General features: G+C 35.7%; 1 protein-coding gene across 1 annotated transcript; it reads right to left on the bottom strand.

The window, feature by feature from the left end:
* Positions 1-5,656: 5,656 nt before the first annotated feature.
* Positions 5,657-8,162, bottom strand: LOC121735411 (eukaryotic translation initiation factor 4E-binding protein). Its single transcript, XM_042126237.1, has 2 exons — positions 7,940-8,162; positions 5,657-6,982 (listed from the first exon to the last, which is right to left on the bottom strand). Exons 1-2 carry the CDS (start codon positions 8,079-8,081, stop codon positions 6,780-6,782), a joined length of 345 nt encoding a protein of 114 aa, XP_041982171.1. The 5' UTR covers positions 8,082-8,162; the 3' UTR covers positions 5,657-6,779.
* Between the last annotated feature and the right edge of the window lie 9,856 nt (positions 8,163-18,018).

Below are 18,018 nucleotides of genomic sequence, written 5' to 3'. Positions count from 1 at the left end.
GCCCTTTAAAAAAATTACCCCCGTTTTTTCCACATTTTACTCTATTTCTTCGCTCCTATAATTAGTCTTAGCGTGATAAAATATAGCCACTTTCTCGATAAATAGGCTATCTTACACTGAAAGAATTTTTCAAATTGGACTAGTAGTACCTGAGATAAGCGCGTTCAAACAAACAAACAAACAAACTCTTCCGCCTTATAATATTATACTTATAGTATAGATTTCATTGAAAATTACAGTAAATATACGAAGAAAACGTGCAAGTTTTTGTGGAAATTCATAGCTAACACTAATACCTAATTACCTAGATAATAATATTAATTGTATTAGTGGTAGCTATAATATTCCACAAAAACCCATAGCATACATTCTTCCCTTTGTATAACTGGTTTCTTTCTGTTTGCAATATTTCGTCTATTACCCCATAACATTTGATATCAGCCCCGTAATAATAAACGCTTAGACGGATTAAGCGGACCAGCGGGAAAATAGACCCTATACGACATAGAGCGGGAGCGCAGAGCGTTGGCGGTGAGAAGTAACATGCTCGCCCGCAGGTTTGCTCGCTCCACTGCAGACGTCAAAACAACTCTATTTAAGGCGTTCTGCCAGTCTTTTTATACGAGCGGTCTGTGGGTGTCATACACGAGTCGAGCCTACAACGTTCTGCGCGTTCAGTATAACAACGCTTTTAGGATGCTGTTGCGACTGCCGTGGCGCTGTAGCGCATCAGGGATGTTTGCGGAGGCCCGTACTGATGGCTTTCACGCTATCATGCGCAAAAAAGCCGTCTCCCTGCTGCAACGTGTTCGCGGCTCTCGGAACAGTATCCTAAAAATGATTGCAAGTAAACCAGATTGCCCAATTCAAAGGCACTGGGTGGAGGTAGCACTGGGCCTAAAATAAACATTATAATATTGTTACTAACAATACTAACATAGGTTAAGTCATGCATTGTTACTAACACATCTACTAATATTTTTATGGGTTGATGAAGCCTGAAATAAACATATTTTATTTTATTTATTTATTTATTTATACCCTGGGCATAAAGTTCAAAATGGAACGGCTAGTGATATCATGGTGATAGTTCATCACGCGAAGGTTCAAAGACCTCAATCATGGGAATTGGGACCCATTTGCACAACCCCATACGTATAAATTAATAGATTATAGTTTTATATCAAACGAGCTAGACGCACCTAGTTGTAAGTGCTTGTTTGTCCTACTTCTTTAATTTGTTAAAAGTATATTTTTTTTTATGAGATAAGGGGGCAAACGAGCAAACGGGTCACCTGATGGAAAGCAACTTCCGTCGCCCATGGACACTCGCAACATCAGAAGAGCTGCAGGTGCGTTGCCGGCCTTTTAAGAGGGAATAGGGAAGGGTAGGGATGGGAAGGGAAGGGGGTAGGGTAGGGAATAGGGGATTGGGCCTCCGGTAAACTCACTCACTCGGCGAAACACAGCGCAAGCGCTGTTTCACGCCGGTTTTTTGTGAGAACGTGGTATTTCTCCGGTCGAGCCGGTCCATTCGTGCCGAAGCATGGCTCTCCCACGTATAAAAATATAATATAAAGTACATTATACTGGATAACGCCCGCAACTCCGTTGCGCCAAAATACGTTTATCGCGGGAACTGTACATTTTTTCGGGATAAAATTTGTCCTATGTTTTTTTCTAGAACTTAAAGTATCTCTTTACAGATACCAAATTTTAGCAAAATCCGTTCAGAGGTTTGGGCGTGAAGAGATACAGTCAGACAGATAGACAAACACACTTTCGCATTTATAATATTAGTATGGATTTTAAAATCATCATCAAAACATGACTGCTTCTGGAGCAGGCCGATAAAAATATGAAATGCTTGTGTTCTTGAAGTTGGTTAATGTTGGTTGGGGAAAAAGTCTTTTCGCATTATAGTATACTAGCTGTAATTGCCCGCGACTTCGTCCGCGTGGACTTTAGTTTATAGTTGTTCCCGTACATCGATTGAGTCGTTTACGCGCAAATCATAAAAGTATATTGTGCAGTAGCCGTACATTTTTCCGGGACAAAATGTATCCTATGTTCTTTTTCGGGACTCAAAGTATCTTTATACCAAATTTCAGCAAAATGGGTCCAGCCGTTTACGCATGATGTCGTGACCACGCGAAATATAACGTTCCGCGCAGCTTCGCCCGCGTAAATCAGATATTTCACAGACAAATTAGTCCACAAAAAATAGCCTATGATCCTTCACGTGGTCTACTTCTTATCTGTGCCAAATAACAAAAAAATTGCTCCAGTAGTTCGTGAGATAAGCCCTTTCAACTAATTTCCCCCGTTTTTTCCACATTTTCCTCTATTTATTCGCTCCTATTAGTCTTAGCGTGATAAAATATAGCCTATAGCCTTTCTCAATAAATGGACTATCTAACACTGAAAGAATTTTCCTCTATTTCTAACACATTTTCCTCTATTTCTTCGCTCTCATTAGTCTTAGCGTGATAAAATATAACCTATAGCCTTCCTCAATAAACAGGCTATCTAACACTGAAAGAATTTTTCAAATCGGACCAGTGGTTCCTGAGATTAGCGCGTTCAAATAAGCCCTTTCAAATAATTTCCCCCCGTTTTTTCAACACTTTCTTCTATTTCTTCGCTTCTATTTTCATAAGCGTGATAAAATAATTATAGCCTATAGCCTTCCTCGATAAATGGGCTATCTAACACTGAAAGAATTTTTCAAATCGGACCAGTAGTTCCTGAAATAAGCGCGTTCAAACAAACAAACAAACAAACTCTTCCCAATTATAATATTAGTATAGATGTATGAACTTGTCATAAAATCTCTTGCGCTGTACCAATTGTACAGCCCAAGAGATTTTATGACTAGTTCATACATATACTGACTGACTACTGGCTGATTTTGGTATATCATTAAAAAGTTTTAATTTTACAGAAGACAATTCCAAATTCAAATTAGGTACTTAAATATGAGATTTTCATATTTTGTTTAACCTCAGAACATGTGTTTAACTTATTGTTAAAATGAGTGATTCTAATGAAGTAATTAGATACATTTTAAATTTTTATTACAAAAAAGGCAACACAAGCCGCGAAAAAAATTTGTGAGAGTAGCGGTTTAAGCGTTTTCAATCCGAAAATTTGTGATGTTTATGGACCTAATGCAGTATCTGTGAGAGTAGCGGTTTAAGCGTTTTCAATCCGGAAATTTTTGATATCAAAGATGCACGTCGCTCTGGTCGCCCTGTAACGGATAAAACTGATGACATTTTGAAAAAGTGGAGCAAGATCGGCATATAAGTAGTTAAGATGTAGCTGACAGCGTTGCCAGAATGTTACTTTTGTAACATTTTACGTTACTTTTGACCCTTGCATGTTACATTCATGTGACATGACTACAGATGTTACTTTTACGTTACTTTTGGTAATTGAAAAAAAAAAGATGTTTGAAACCAAAAATGCGAAAACGAAACGCACTAAGTTTTATTGAGTTTTGTCGTTACAGCTGACAAGGCTTAAAATGAACGTGGCGAAAAAAGGAACTACCACTGCCATCATACAAAAACGCCATTTTTGACAGTTCTCCTTTATCAGCAGCGCACCGCCCGCGCCGCGCCGACGTTCATATAATTAAAGCCTTATCGCACCTTAGTTTAAAGTTTTGTTTAATGACCGTCATGTAACATGTTGGTAGACTTGGAGCTAAACAAAATAAAATGCCTTCGTAAAAATAAAATATAATCGGCCAAGTGTGAGTCTGACTCGCTCATTAAGGGTTCCGTTCCGTAGAGCGAAAATAGGCCAAAAATTGTGTTGTTTTGTTTATAAGAGCTTATTTTATTATATTTTCATTTGAATATTTTTTTTATTTATTAATAAAGTATACACATATTTATTAAAGGATTTTGTGGAAATTTCAAGTGCCTAATAATTGTTACCATTATTGATATCCAGCACAAAATGCCAAAAAATCAAGTTTGTTGTCTGTGAAAATTTCATAAGTGTAGCTTTAGCGGTTCTTGCGATACAGCCTGGAGAAAGATCCAACCCCCCCCCCCCCCCCCCCCCCCCCGTCATTTAAAATATTAAATAATACGAAATGTTACTTTTCCCCTCAAAATGTTACTTTTTGCATGACATTATGTAACTTTGGAACATACAGCACTGGCAACACTGGTAGCTGAAGAACTGGGGATTGACCACAAAACTGTTTTGGCGCATTTGAAAAGCATAGCATACAAAAATCCTAGATATTTGGGTGCCTCATGAGCTCAGTGAGCTCATGAAATAGAAACCTAATGAAGCGTTACTCATTTGTAATTGTCCATCTTTTAGTAAAAGATGGCCCCGGGCGAGTTTCTTACGCCGGTTCTTCTCACCGAGTTAGTTCCCGAACCGGTGGTAGGCCTCATGTAGACGCGACGTTTTAAAAGTGTTAACTTTGTTAACCTATTTAGAAATAAATATTTTGATTTTGATTTTTGATTTTGATTTGTGATTCTCTATTACGACGTAATGAAACCTAACCATTTTTGAAGAAGTTGATAACTGGATCACGTACGACAAAAACGTGCAAAAAGATCGTGGTCAAAGGCCGGTCAGGCTTCACAGACTGTGGCGAAACGTGGGTTAACTCGCCACAAGATGATGCTGTGTGTGTGGTGGGATCGGAAGGGCATTATTCATTATGAGCTGTTACAGCCAGGCAGGACCATCGATTCTGAACTGTACTGCGAACAACTGATGAGCAAGAAGTTGAGAGAAAGCGGCAGGAATTAATCAACAGAAGGGGTGCGGTTTTTCACCATGATAACGCTAGACCTCACACATCTTTAGCCACTCAGCAAAAATTACGGGAGTTTGGCTAGATGGTGTTAATGCATCCGCCGTATAATAGTCCTGACCTTGCACCTTCAGATTTCCACCTGTTTCGGTCCCTGCAGAATTGCTTAGGCAGTGTCAGGTAGACATCACAAGATGACGGCAAAAACCACTTGTCGCAGTTTTTTCATCAGAAGCCCCAAATTTTTTATAGCAATGGGATCATGTCCCTACCAACAAAATGGCAAAAAGTTATCGAACAAGATGGCACCTTTATACATAAGTCAATTATTGTAAATAAACTTTATAAAAACATCTTTTGAATTAATACGAAGAAACTTTTTCCCCAACCTAATATTATGTTACATTAATACTTAACCTTAATAATAATTATTATAGATTATTTTAAACTAAATTATTTTTATCAGCAAAAACAAATTAGAAATCTATAATATTAAAAAAAATATACGTATAAGTAATTGTAAGAATTAACGCATAATATAAATTCTATTATTTTTATGAGCTTTAATTACCACCTATAAGTAAAATATCATTGTAACCACCTAACTAACTTTTAAACCGATTTTTGCAGTCGGGTCGAAGCAAAAATAAAAAAAAAAGTTCATTCAATAAGTACTTATTTATAAAAAACAATTTAAAATATTTAAGCACTAAATTATTATGTCTGTTGCAAAAAGAAAAAAATATCACTATAGCACGCCCAAGTATCATTGATACTTTGATTATTTTCAAATAGTGCATTATATTGTTATTATGCTGGTAAAAACATGTAACTACAAGATAAAATAAAATAAAAATAAAAACTCTTTGTGAGTATAACAATATTTATTTGTTGATGGTTGACTTATTATATCTAGGGAATAAACATGTAAACTGTACATAATATATTGGAATAAGTATTAAATATGTGTTTACAATTTCCGTTTAAAATATTATTTTACAATAAAAAAAATCATTATGAAAAAGTTTACAAATAATTTAGAGTTAAACTCTTGGAAGAACAGATGGCACCACTAGTTCGTTGTAATGTTTTAAAAATATTTTTTGTAATTTTCAAAAAACTATAATAATAATTAATTTATGTAGATACCTATTTTCATTAGAGACACTAGTAATATTCTATTGAAGGCACAGATAAGTGAAACATACGAATTTATAGATATAACAGCAACCAATTAACAATAATTATCCTTAACTCTATCTAATCTAACTTAAGCCTATAATATCACTCAATATATTGAGATGCTTGCTATAGCAAATTTATTGCCAGAAGAAAATCACAACAATCATCCTCGATTTAAATAAATTTGCACATAAATGATTCTAGTATTTTAATCTAATATTAATACAAATTCGATTAAGTGCGGATCTAATGTTACAGCAAAAAAGTATTTTCATATGAAACAAACAAACGGAAACGAACGGAACGCATTTGAAGCTGGTTTGACATTTTATGAAAATACCATTTTGCTGTTATATTAAATTACCAACACTGCATCGGACATGTATGAATGTTGGAGTAAAATAACAAAATCGTAGTACTGAGTCACACTCTGTTTACATAATTATCTTACTCATTAATATTTACAACGTGTTTTTGCCACCATTTTGTGGTAATTCATAAAACGGAAATTAACAATTTAATGACATAGCCGAATGGCAGTATCAAGTATTCGACCACCTAATAAATAAATATCGAATGTTTTTGCGTTGTGGCAAAGACGAGTTTTATAAACTACTTAGGTAATAAAATATCAACTCAGTTCTTTAGCATTGTAACCGCGCATTTCAAGTCTGACTAGAAATTTTGGGTTTTCATAATTTGCGCATTAACTCTATGTTCTAAATGCAAAAATATCTTAAGCATTCTAAATTAAGAATTCTATCACTGACAGTTCTTTTTTTTTTTGGCAGCTCGGCACTGAAACTTATAGGTCCATGTTGAAGGTTTCCTGCGATTCGTCGAAAGAGATGGAGTTTGACCTCGGCTTCTGGGTGGCCATCCTCCTCTCTGGCACCGACCCTGGGGTCTTTATCATGGCCGCTGGTAGAGAGCACTTCGGTGGTGTCTGAGAAATTGGCGATTTGCTGAGCGACATCATGAAAGATCGCTCGTACACGATACGGGTACCTGAAAAAATAAAAATTGACCATCAGTAAAAATGGCAAAAGAACATTAAAAATAAATTTTGTGACGATTATAACTATTTATTTCTGGGCAGAACAATAACAACGGCACCCAGATATATTTAAAAATTACACAGATTTACACGTTTATAGAATTTTATTTCAAAATTTTTGCAAAATAAATCGCATCCTAAAGAAAAAATATTATTAAGAATGCGTACAAAAATATTTACTTAATTAAGACTGATTTAAAATTCAATGACTCTACTTCGGTCTCTATCTAAATGTGCTGCAAAATGATAAGAGGAACCACGTGCTGACTGCTTATTATTATTATTATAAAAATAATTGTAAAATATATAATTATCTAATCGCCTACGGTTCCCATGGTGTATTTAAAGAAGATATAATATCTATTATCTGCCGGCATACGAAAATAAACATTCGCTATAAACTGTCTATTAAAAATATACCGGCGACGAAAATAGTCAAAACCACCATTTTTATTTTGCGGGCCTTTCATTTGACCTTGGAATTTGTTTCCGAATCGAACACGTGTTCAACTACGCAGTAGAATTGATCGAGGCCTTGACTCGCCGGCAGGTCTAAATATACTCGCGATATAATAATTATAAACTAACATGTATAATATTATAGTTGACAAACTGTATTTGATCCTGTTTCCACCGGTTAAAGCTGGGTGAACGAACGCACAGTATGTTGCCCTGCGACGCAGTTGACAGGCTGTTGCTAGGATAGATTACATAATCGCGTTTGTTTTGGCAATATAACCTCAAAATGTTATCACGTGCGAATTATCGTTACGGTGGAAATGTGATAATATCGATAACATTATCTAACGCATTTACCCAGCTACATTAGAATAAATGAATATTTTTTTATCTTTTTTTAATTTTTAAACGTAGAGTAAATAGAGTTTCTAGATTTTTTTTTTACTTACCGCCAGGTGTGGTAGAGTAGATGGTGCCCCCGGGAGTGCTGGAATAGACATCGGGCATGTGCGCCGGGTCCGTAATCAGGACTCTCCTGGATGGGATAGCTTGGCTGGACGTAGCTTGTCTCGCGATCGGTGATGCAGACATTTTGTTATTTTTTTTAATTTGTTAACACAAGCACTTGCACTGTAAAGTTGAGATCGACTGAGCCGAGAAACGCCGGTGCCTAAAATAAATACGCGCTACACCGTGTAAACACGTCGCACACACACGCCGACATTGATCGTTTATAGATGGCGGGTACGTTTATACACACATTCTTGAGTCTCCCAGAGCTCATAATAATATTGTTAAGTATAAGATGTCATGAAATTGAGCTTTTCGTGAGGAAGTATGTTTCAAGTATCAAGATGTAACCGTGACGCTATAATTAAAGTAAGTAAGAAAAATACTTTACTCTTTACTTAATTGCGTACTTAATTTCTTATTTATGTTTTTTTGTGAATTTAACACTGGGTATTTTGTATCCCAACATATAGCAGAAATTGAATGAAAAGATAGCAAAAATATTTATACTTACTTGTGCCATTTTTTTTTTTGTTAAAACTATGGATAATATTTTCTACATAGGTACTTATGTATTAAATTATTACGTACTTAAAGGCAGATATTACGTTGCGGCTCTTATTAAATTTCAGATTGTTCTACCCACTCAAAATAGATAAATCAAATAATAAATTGTAATAAGACTCCATTCATAAAGTTAATGGAACCATAGTTGGAATTCAGACAACTATTTTTGAAATGTAATCATAACTTACATGAACTATCATATAAATTGTGATTACAAATGCTCAACAGTTAACCGGTTTTACTAAAATGAGGTTAGATATGCGAAACCATAAAGTTTATTTACATTAATTTAAGATTGTACTGAATAACTACAAATTGTTAGCTTATCTATTCAATGAGCATAGCTTATGTAAAGTAGATCCATACTAATATTGTAATGCGAATGTGTGTCTGTCTGTCTGTTACCTCTTCACGTCCAAACCGCCGAACCTATTTTCCTGAAATTTGTCCCGGAAAATTAAAAAGGATACGTTTTAACCCGGAAAAATATACAGTTTCCCCGCGATAAACAAAACGACGCAACGGAGTTGCGGGCTTCATTTTATACATTGTGTCCCGACACCGGTGTCCGATCCATGTCATGATGCATGGCATATTTCAAAGACGAATTGGCTCTCCTCTCTCTCAACGGTTGTAAAATGGCAGCCATTTTAGTTTTTCTCGGGCTTTTACACTAATCTGACCAATACTCCTCATGTACATATCCTATGAAAATGATGGTCTCATTTGATAGACATCAAATGAGACCATCATTTTTCAGTATTGGTCAGATTAGTGTGAAAGCCCGAGAAAAACTAAAATGGCTGCCATTTTACAACCGTAGAGAGAGGGGAGAGCCAATTTGTCGATGAAATATGCCATACATCATGACATTAAAGGATCGGACACCAGTGTCGGGACACATTGTATAACACAGAAACAGCAGCCTTATTCCCGAAACTGATATCAGATTTTTTCCACTTTAGACATCTTAAATATGAAGAAATAGAATGTCTAAAGTGTAAAAAATCTGATATCAGTGCCCCGATGCACGATCGTCGGAAAGTTCTCACGCGGAATCTTTTCACTTTCTGTCAGGTTGATATCAGTTTCGGGAATAAGGCTGCTGAGTGCTGGTCTAATGTTTCGTTAAATTATAGTGTGATAAACTTAATCGATTTATTTGTTACTTCCAAAATAGTATTTATTGAGGGTGATTTAATTTTTATATATTGTTACATGCCAGCTTAGCTTTTAAACAAGAATAACACCCGTATTTACCCGATATTTCCTCAAATCGACTAAACGACAACCCCCCAAAAATTACAACTATTGCTGAACAAGTGACATAATTTTTGTAATTTTTAGGTTAAGTCGAGTGATACGGACGTGAATCTATTTTCTGTGCCATCACACATCTATGATACATGATAATAATTGATTCGTTTTATAAACGAAGTGAATTCTCTCTACCCACTAAAATATTATAATTTTATTTGTTCTAAACATAAAAACCGCCTCTACAGCGTCTCTACATCACTCTTTAATCTATGTCAACTCATACATGTCTACTCACACATACATCTAACACGTTATGTATGTACTGTGTTACGCGTAGATAATATTTTAATTTTATAAACACTGCGAGCTTATCGCGTATAAAACACCATATTGCCCGTAACGACGTTTGTACAAAATACGGATATCCATTGTATGTATGTATAATGTAACATTATGAAAACGGTTGACAGCGCCGGCACACACAATAAACTCAAATATGTAAATGTATAGTTTATCCACATTTGATTATATTATTATAGGGTTTTGTTGAAGTTTTAACTGTAAATTTTATTTTTTATTCAACTAAGTTTATTACGCTGGCTATGCGTTATGTCCAATTGTATGTTTAAAAAATGTATTTATGGTACTCTGGCTGCGTAATGTCTCGATAGTTTAATAAAAAAATATTGACGTTTACATACTTTGAAGCGGCAAAGTCTAAACTCTACGAAATTTCAAAACTGTTAGGGCAGAATTTTGTCAATGTTGCACACAGGGAATGCAATATAATTTATATAAAAACTGCAATCCCGGTATTTGCGGGACTGAACCATCACAATCCCGCTGGATCCCGGTATTTGCGGGATCCCGCAGGGTGGACTTAAACTTTACTCAATTACATATCAATAATGAGTATTATTGATAATGACATTATATAAATAACAAGGCACTAGAGTAAACTTTTATTTTAAATTCTGTAGTTTTATAGAAGATACACTATCAATAATAATCTGTGTCACTTAGGGAGTGTCCACAAATTACGTGAGGTGTTTTTTTTAATTTTCTGACCCCCCCCCCCCTCCCCCCTGGTGAGATTTTATTCAACCCCCTCCCCCACCCCCCAATCTCACGTGAGATTTGTATTAATGTGGGTTTCTTACGTAAATGCGTTGGACTGTTTGACAGTCAGTAGATGTATAACGTCGAAGTATGAATGAAATTATTTTCTTTCAAACAAATTAGAGATTCATGATCTTAATCGCAAAACGTATTTAAGCGATTAAATCTTAATGATGAAATGGACCAAAATAGTTTATAGGTATTCTTTTTGTAACAATGAGAAAAAAAATTACGTGAGATTTGCCGAGACCCAACGTAAGATTAGATGATATTTGACTTGACCCCCTCCCCCCTTAAACACCTTACATAATTTATGGACGCCCCCTTATAAATTATAATATCTGTAAACTGTGTCTAACTGTAAGTAATTTACCTATATCTTCAATTATAGGTATTCTTTTCTTATAATTCATTACAATTGAAAGTAATTAAACTTGAAACATTTTATTTCCTAAATAAGTATTTTAATAAGTAAATAATAATTATCATATATTATAGGAGTAAAGTTTAGCTATCTAAAATATTTAATTACTTAATTCTGATATCTAACTAAGTAACTGATAGGCAAACTATTTGGTAGTGTGATTTTGTCGTATCTATCCGAAAATAGAATTTATCTTTTATCTTCATAATAAAGAACTGACTATTTCTAGTTTACAACTAAGTAATTTATTATAGGTTTTATTTTTCAGAGAAGATATTGTTGCCCGCGATTTTGTCTCGCCCTGGAACTCTACATTTTTTCAAGATGAAACTTTTGTATTTTGCCCTAAATAGATTAACAATTGGTCTCCGACAAGACCAATCATTAATCTAATCAATAATCTAAGATTTTGCCCTTGTCCTGGACTCATATTTTGCGTAAAGAGTGAACACAGAGCAGACAGACACACGTGTGAATTTTACGAGTATTATGTATCTATGAATATAAATATTATGTAAAAATAGATTAAAATCAATAAACACGTGTTTTAATACTTATTCTATTTTACTTCCTTATGTATAAATTAATGAATATTGTTTTGTCGGTATTCTTGGACATTGACTTGATTTTTTTCTAGAACAATCAATTTAATTTCTGTTGCAATTGCATTAAATTAAGAATATTAAGTTCTATTGTTTTTCATTTCTCTAGCCCCTGGTGTATCCTCTTAAGAGGATACACTAGGGGCTAGAGAAATGAAAAAAAAGCACGTGTAATATCTATAGCTGTCTCCCTTACCTCAAGCCTATACCGCAGAACGCGATAGAGACAACTGCAGAAAATCCAGAAAATCAACGATTCGTTGTCCCCTGATTCCTTCTCCAAAACTTAACCGATTTAAGTACTTTTTTCATTAAAGATTAAAAAAAGGCTTGAGCTGTGTTCCTATGTTTTGCTTTTTTTTTGTATAATCTAGCCAAATCTGTTTTCTGGACGTTTGAACACAGCGGAAAATCTGGCCATTTTTTTGGGTTTTTGAACGTTCATATCTTATTTAATAATTAAATTATGAAAAAAAAGAAAACATAGGGACATCGTATTAGTGGTCGTAGATATTCAGGAAAAAAATTATAACTCTACTAGCATTATCCAGGGAGGAAACAGGGGACAACGTTTGTATGGAAAAAAGGGCGGTGTGGACTCCTCTTAAAACGTTCTCCTATTTGGAGTCGTTTAAAAAACTATGCAGCCAGTAAACTATACAAAAATCATCAAAGAAACTTCTAAACCGATTTTGTTGGGAAACAATTTACTGGGAAAATGTACTTTTGCTACGGAATTCCTGTCTTGCTGAATTTTGACAAATGCGTAGTTTAATTTACAATATAAACGCGATTTAACAATAATTCGCATTTCCTTAGCAATCCAGTTTTTGTTATTAGACATACTTAATAATAATTTGCTCGAACAAGGTCGCAAAAATCGACTAGACCGTCTCGTTTTGCTAATATTGCTCATGTGATTTGCATACAAATTGTGCTGAGGAAAATTTGTAATGTTTACCTACCTACATGATTTTTTACTCGTATTTTACGTAAAGGACGAAACATGCAAAAATATACAAAGAGCTAAACGTGAAACAATAACTTTTTGAGCTATTTAGATAGCTAAACGACACCCGCAATTCCGTTTATCCCGCGGTAACCCGCACCTTTTTACTTGGGAGAGTCATGTTTCGGCACGAATGAGCCGGCTCGACCGGAGAAATACCACGTTCCCACAGAAAACCGGCCGAGTGAGTTAGTGAGTTTGTTGGTGAGTGAGTTTACCGGAGGCCCAATCCCCTACCCTATTCCTTTCCCTACCACCCCTATTCCCTTCCCTACCCTCCCCTATTACCCTATTCCCTCTTTAAAGGCCGGCAACGCACCTGCAGCTCTTTTGATGCTGCGAGTGTCCATGGGCGACAGAAGTTGCTTTCCATCAGGTGACCCGTTTGCTCGTTTGCCCCCTTATTTCATAAAAAAAAACCTTTTTCCGGGATAAAGAAGTATCTAACGTCCTTTCCCGGCAATCAAAGGATTCCGGCAATTTCAGCAAAATCGGTACAGCAGTTTGGGCCTGAACAGGTAACAGAACAGAATACACTTCCGCATTTATAATATTAGTAAGTATGGAAGATCTGTTTATTTTATTTTATAAAAGGAGTTTCAGATTGTAGAGTCTCTTAGTTCTCTCATAAAAATCAAAAATCTGAAATTAAAGTTGCAAAATTTTAGTAATATGTTTCATTCAGACAACTTAACTGGTACGCTAACTCCTAAAATATCTCTAATGTCCAGTATTTTAACCACTCAACAGTCTACTCATAAGATAGCAAATGGATTTGTTTTTATTAAAAAACGCAATGCAATCTGCACATGGAAGTATAGGTTCCTCTTGCATCGAGTAGGTACAGATAACATTATTAAGATCTCAAGATTAGTCCAAGACGTTGTTCGATTTTTAAATAAATGATCAAGTGGAGCAGTGAGGTTATAATGCAGATAATGTCAAGCACCTCGTGCGAAACACGTGCTGTTTTATAATCAACAATTTTTTTTTTTTTGCTAATTTCAGTCGTTTATGCGGTTTATGAGATTCCCGTCTATATCCTTTTTGGTCAAAATTATTTGCACGTAGGAAAAAGACTTTAATATTCTAAATTCTCTATCTTATTTTAGATTTGGCATGTTTTAATACCTACATCAAGACTTTTTTGTCTAGTCACATTATCATCATTTAAATCAACCAAAACATGCAGTGGTTATACTGCATTTGCTTATAATTTATACTTAACAATGCTACCATGTTAATGCTGAAAATTTTATTGCACGAGAACTTTTACGACAATTCCGTTTTGTTTATAAAAATCCATTTAGCTTTACGCAGAGCTGTGACATAGAGTGATGTTGTTATGTGCAATAAATCGACGATACATTTTATAGGTATGTATGTCACACAGTCAATATACTTATCGCAGCGCGGCGGTCACATGTTTCCTATGCGATATCGCTGGACTATGAGGTACAAGCGCAGGCGGGGGCGGAAAGTGACAAAATATTACTTTTATTAGACTCGCTGTACGTTGTAGCGTTTCATAGCTGGCTAATAATTATTGTATAGCTATGCTCGAGAGCCTCAATAGAGCTTCCATTCCGGTTGGACCTTCCGTTGAGGGCTGAGACTCAAGCATCAGAAACAACGATTTGAGACGTCATTCAATCGTCTCGGATCTACAGGATCAGCACACAAAATATGAACAAACTCGGTCCAGCCGTTTCAGAGGAGTTTAGCAGCAAACGCCGCAACACGAGAATTTTATGTAAGTATATTAGAAAGATATTGATTAGTAAAAAGTCGCGAACTCTCTTCAATTAAACCACACATAAACCGGCTGAAAAAAGTAAACACAATAATGTGATATTTTACCGTTTTGCGAACTACGCAGCAATTTTATCGAAATCTTATGAAACTGAACAACTATGTTACATAACGCTAAATCCACCAAAATATTATCCACGTATTCCACGTAAACAATATTCTAATTTTATAGATAGGTACAAACACTCCATTACTCCATTGAAATTTGAAATGTTACAATTTAAGGACCGAATATTGTATTTATTAGAGGACGCAATTTTATTTTTGGAACATGTAGGGGGGTCAATAGAAGCTTAACCTCAAGTTTGTGGAGTCGCCAACCTTGTCCCCCGGCCGCCATCTTAGAAAAAGGAGTGACAACACTATTTTCGCGATATCTCGAAAACTTAATATGTACTAAGTAATTATTTTTAGCAATATTCCGCGAAATAAACCTAAACCTGTAAGTAAATGAGTGAGTGTACGCATAGGCATGCGTACAGCACCTCCCTCCTCTCCCACACTGCCTATGCGTACACTCGCATGCAAGAACCTGCAAACACCACCACCACACAAGCAATAATGTTAGCAAATTCGTGCAAGGCCTCTCACCACCATGCAGGTTGAAAACTCCAACGTTTCGCTCCAACACCGAAGCATCCTCAGATTCAGCGACTCTACGAACAAAGTCCGTCAAGAACGTGTAGACGCTGTATACAATTTTGAAATCACATAAAAAATATGAAAACGTTATTAAATCGAGATAAAAATGTGCAAGGTGGTAATATTTAAAGTGTACTTATTATTTATTATTTATTTATTATTTAATATAAGCGTTCTCCTTGGAAATACAAAGAGATAAAACCACCTTTTGAGCGTGATTACGTTTAGAAAATTTTGTACGGCGGCTACTATTTCTTGACAGACTGCAATACGTCGTGTATGGTGTTTCGGATCCATATGTATTCATTTTTCGTCCACACCTTACCGACAATTATTAAGTTATAACGATTCTAGTGAGCTAGAGAGCTTGCTGACTGAGTTTGGTATGAATGCAGCTCATAATATTGCAGTTTGATAGAAAACAGACTAAATCAAACAAGAAACAAAGCTGTATTGATTTATTCTTTCATTAAAACCATTAGATAAAAAGATTTTGGCTCAATATCTTTATGTTATTTTACTGGCAAGTGGCAGCGACACAATAAACAAGACGCTAGACTGAGCTGGCGCCGACCACCACGTGTTTTGATTGTTTAGCTTAACTGTTCGTTTGTCTGTCATATTATGTGGTCCTAAAACGGGTATCGGCTCTCTAGTCAATACACATTTCCTCCAGGCACTATCAGTAGCCAGGATCGATAGCTGCAACTCAACCACGAAAAAAGCTAAGATAGTCTTTAAATAAAGTTACCCTCCCATCCACAAATATTAGCAATCAGTTAGTACCAATTCATTTGCGATGAATCAACTGCCAGTAGTGGCCCTTAAAAACGCTCGCAAAACTCTAGCCTGGTTCCTACCTCAACAATCATCACCACCACCTACGTGACTAAGCCAGGGGGCCTCTTCGTTATTCGGTAACAACTAACAACACGTTAACCATAATGGCGGGCGCCATGTACGAGTCAAGGTCGACGCTGAATTAGGAATGTAGTAAGCCGCGGTTATAATGGCGGGTTTAAAAGATGTTACATTATATGAAACTATACATAGGTAATTTTTCTCGTAGTTGCTAACAGAATGATCCTTATGAATGAATATGACATGACGTTGAAATTAAGCTCTTGTATCCTAGGTAAAAAAACTCTGAACGCGTCTACTTCTAGGTATCTATATTTATGTGTGCCGGTATATTATTGCCGTCTGTCCTTTTTTATTTCACTAATAGTTTGGAGACTATATTTTAATGCAAAATTTACAGTTGAAGACAGATCCATTTTGCCATGTTTTGGTTTCAAAATATTATCTTATTTGTGACTCCACCTAGAGTTTGAAATCGTAGTCGCATCTCTCTACCCATCCTACATATCATATAAAAGGCCCTCTTTACGTCAGATGGATAACCATGATTGCCACGTTATCTTTAATAGCATACACAAATGTCCAATCTTGGATAAAGATTCTTGAAGATACCCCCTTCCTTTTACTATGCCTCTAGGCTCTACTCCTTCGAGCTTCATAATTTAACATGCATTTATAATATCAGCGATAAACAGGGTCGTTATTAATTTATCTATTTTAAGTAGGCGTGTTAAATATAATACAATACAATATATTTTATATTATATAAGTAAATAATGCGAACTGTGAACACATCTCTACATATTTTCGTACGGCGCGACGCGGGCGCGCGGCTCAGGCAATTAGGTTTAAAATTTACGATATTTAATACAATAGCAGCTCTGTAGGCTGACCCAATTACAAACTAATACGCAGTTGTTTATAGAGCGGGATAATGCCGTATTCAGTAGTTAAACTAAAGTCATTAACTGCTAGATGTTGCCTGCAGAAATTCGATTTTTGCGTCAAAGTTTATTTTTCCGGGATTAGGACTATGCCATGACCTACTCCAAGACGCAAAGTATCACTATTTATTTACACTTAAGACAGGTCATTGTAACGCTGACGTCACTGCGACCCCTGAGGATCTACTGTGACTCCAAGACGCAAAGTATCGTACCATACTAAATTCATGAAAATAAGTGTAGCAGTTTAAGAAATAAGGTATACTTACCTACCTACCTACCGATATATCGGTACTGTGTGATTAACCGTGCAACAAAGTTTCGAGCATTGTTATCGCTCAAAAAGGTAAAGAAAAGAAGAGTATGTTTTATTGTCGAGTTCACAATACCTTTATTTTCTAACGACCGGTCACGGGAACCTGTTTGTTACTAAACAATAACAATAACAAGTAAATAAACAGTTTGCAATTATTATGGAGACGCGTCAGCTATCGATACTTATGAGTATTGAGTTCCCGACGAATATGGACTTAAGCCAATACTACACGTGCCAGTAACTAGCATGAAGTCGTGCCAGTATAACTGTCACAAAAGCGTGCCAGCAAATAAGTTTAATCAACGCGTACGTTTGAGGACTCTAAGTAATGTTTCGGGGTCAAAGTAGATTGCATTTAATTTACTTGAAGAATTATAGAGTACCAATAACAAGGGACGATAAGACAAGACATGACAAAAAGAGTAGTTGTGTATTTTCTCACAGAAATGTTCATCTCAGTGC

This window comes from Aricia agestis, chromosome 17 (assembly GCF_905147365.1).
Source record: "Aricia agestis chromosome 17, ilAriAges1.1, whole genome shotgun sequence".
Taxonomy (NCBI): Eukaryota; Metazoa; Arthropoda; class Insecta; order Lepidoptera; family Lycaenidae; genus Aricia; species Aricia agestis.
Note: the sequence above shows the minus strand (reverse complement) of the source record. Positions and strands in the feature narration are given on the sequence as shown.

What these genes read in the sequence shown, in the direction of transcription:
- LOC121735411 (XM_042126237.1), bottom strand. Translation starts at nt 8,081, where the DNA reads ATGTCTGCATCACCGATCGCGAGACAAGCTACGTCCAGCCAAGCTATC. An exon ending in CTACTCTACCACACCTGGCG is followed by an intron (nt 6,983 to 7,939) that starts GTAAGTAAAAAA and finishes TTATTTTTTCAG; the next exon opens with GTACCCGTATCGTGTACGAG.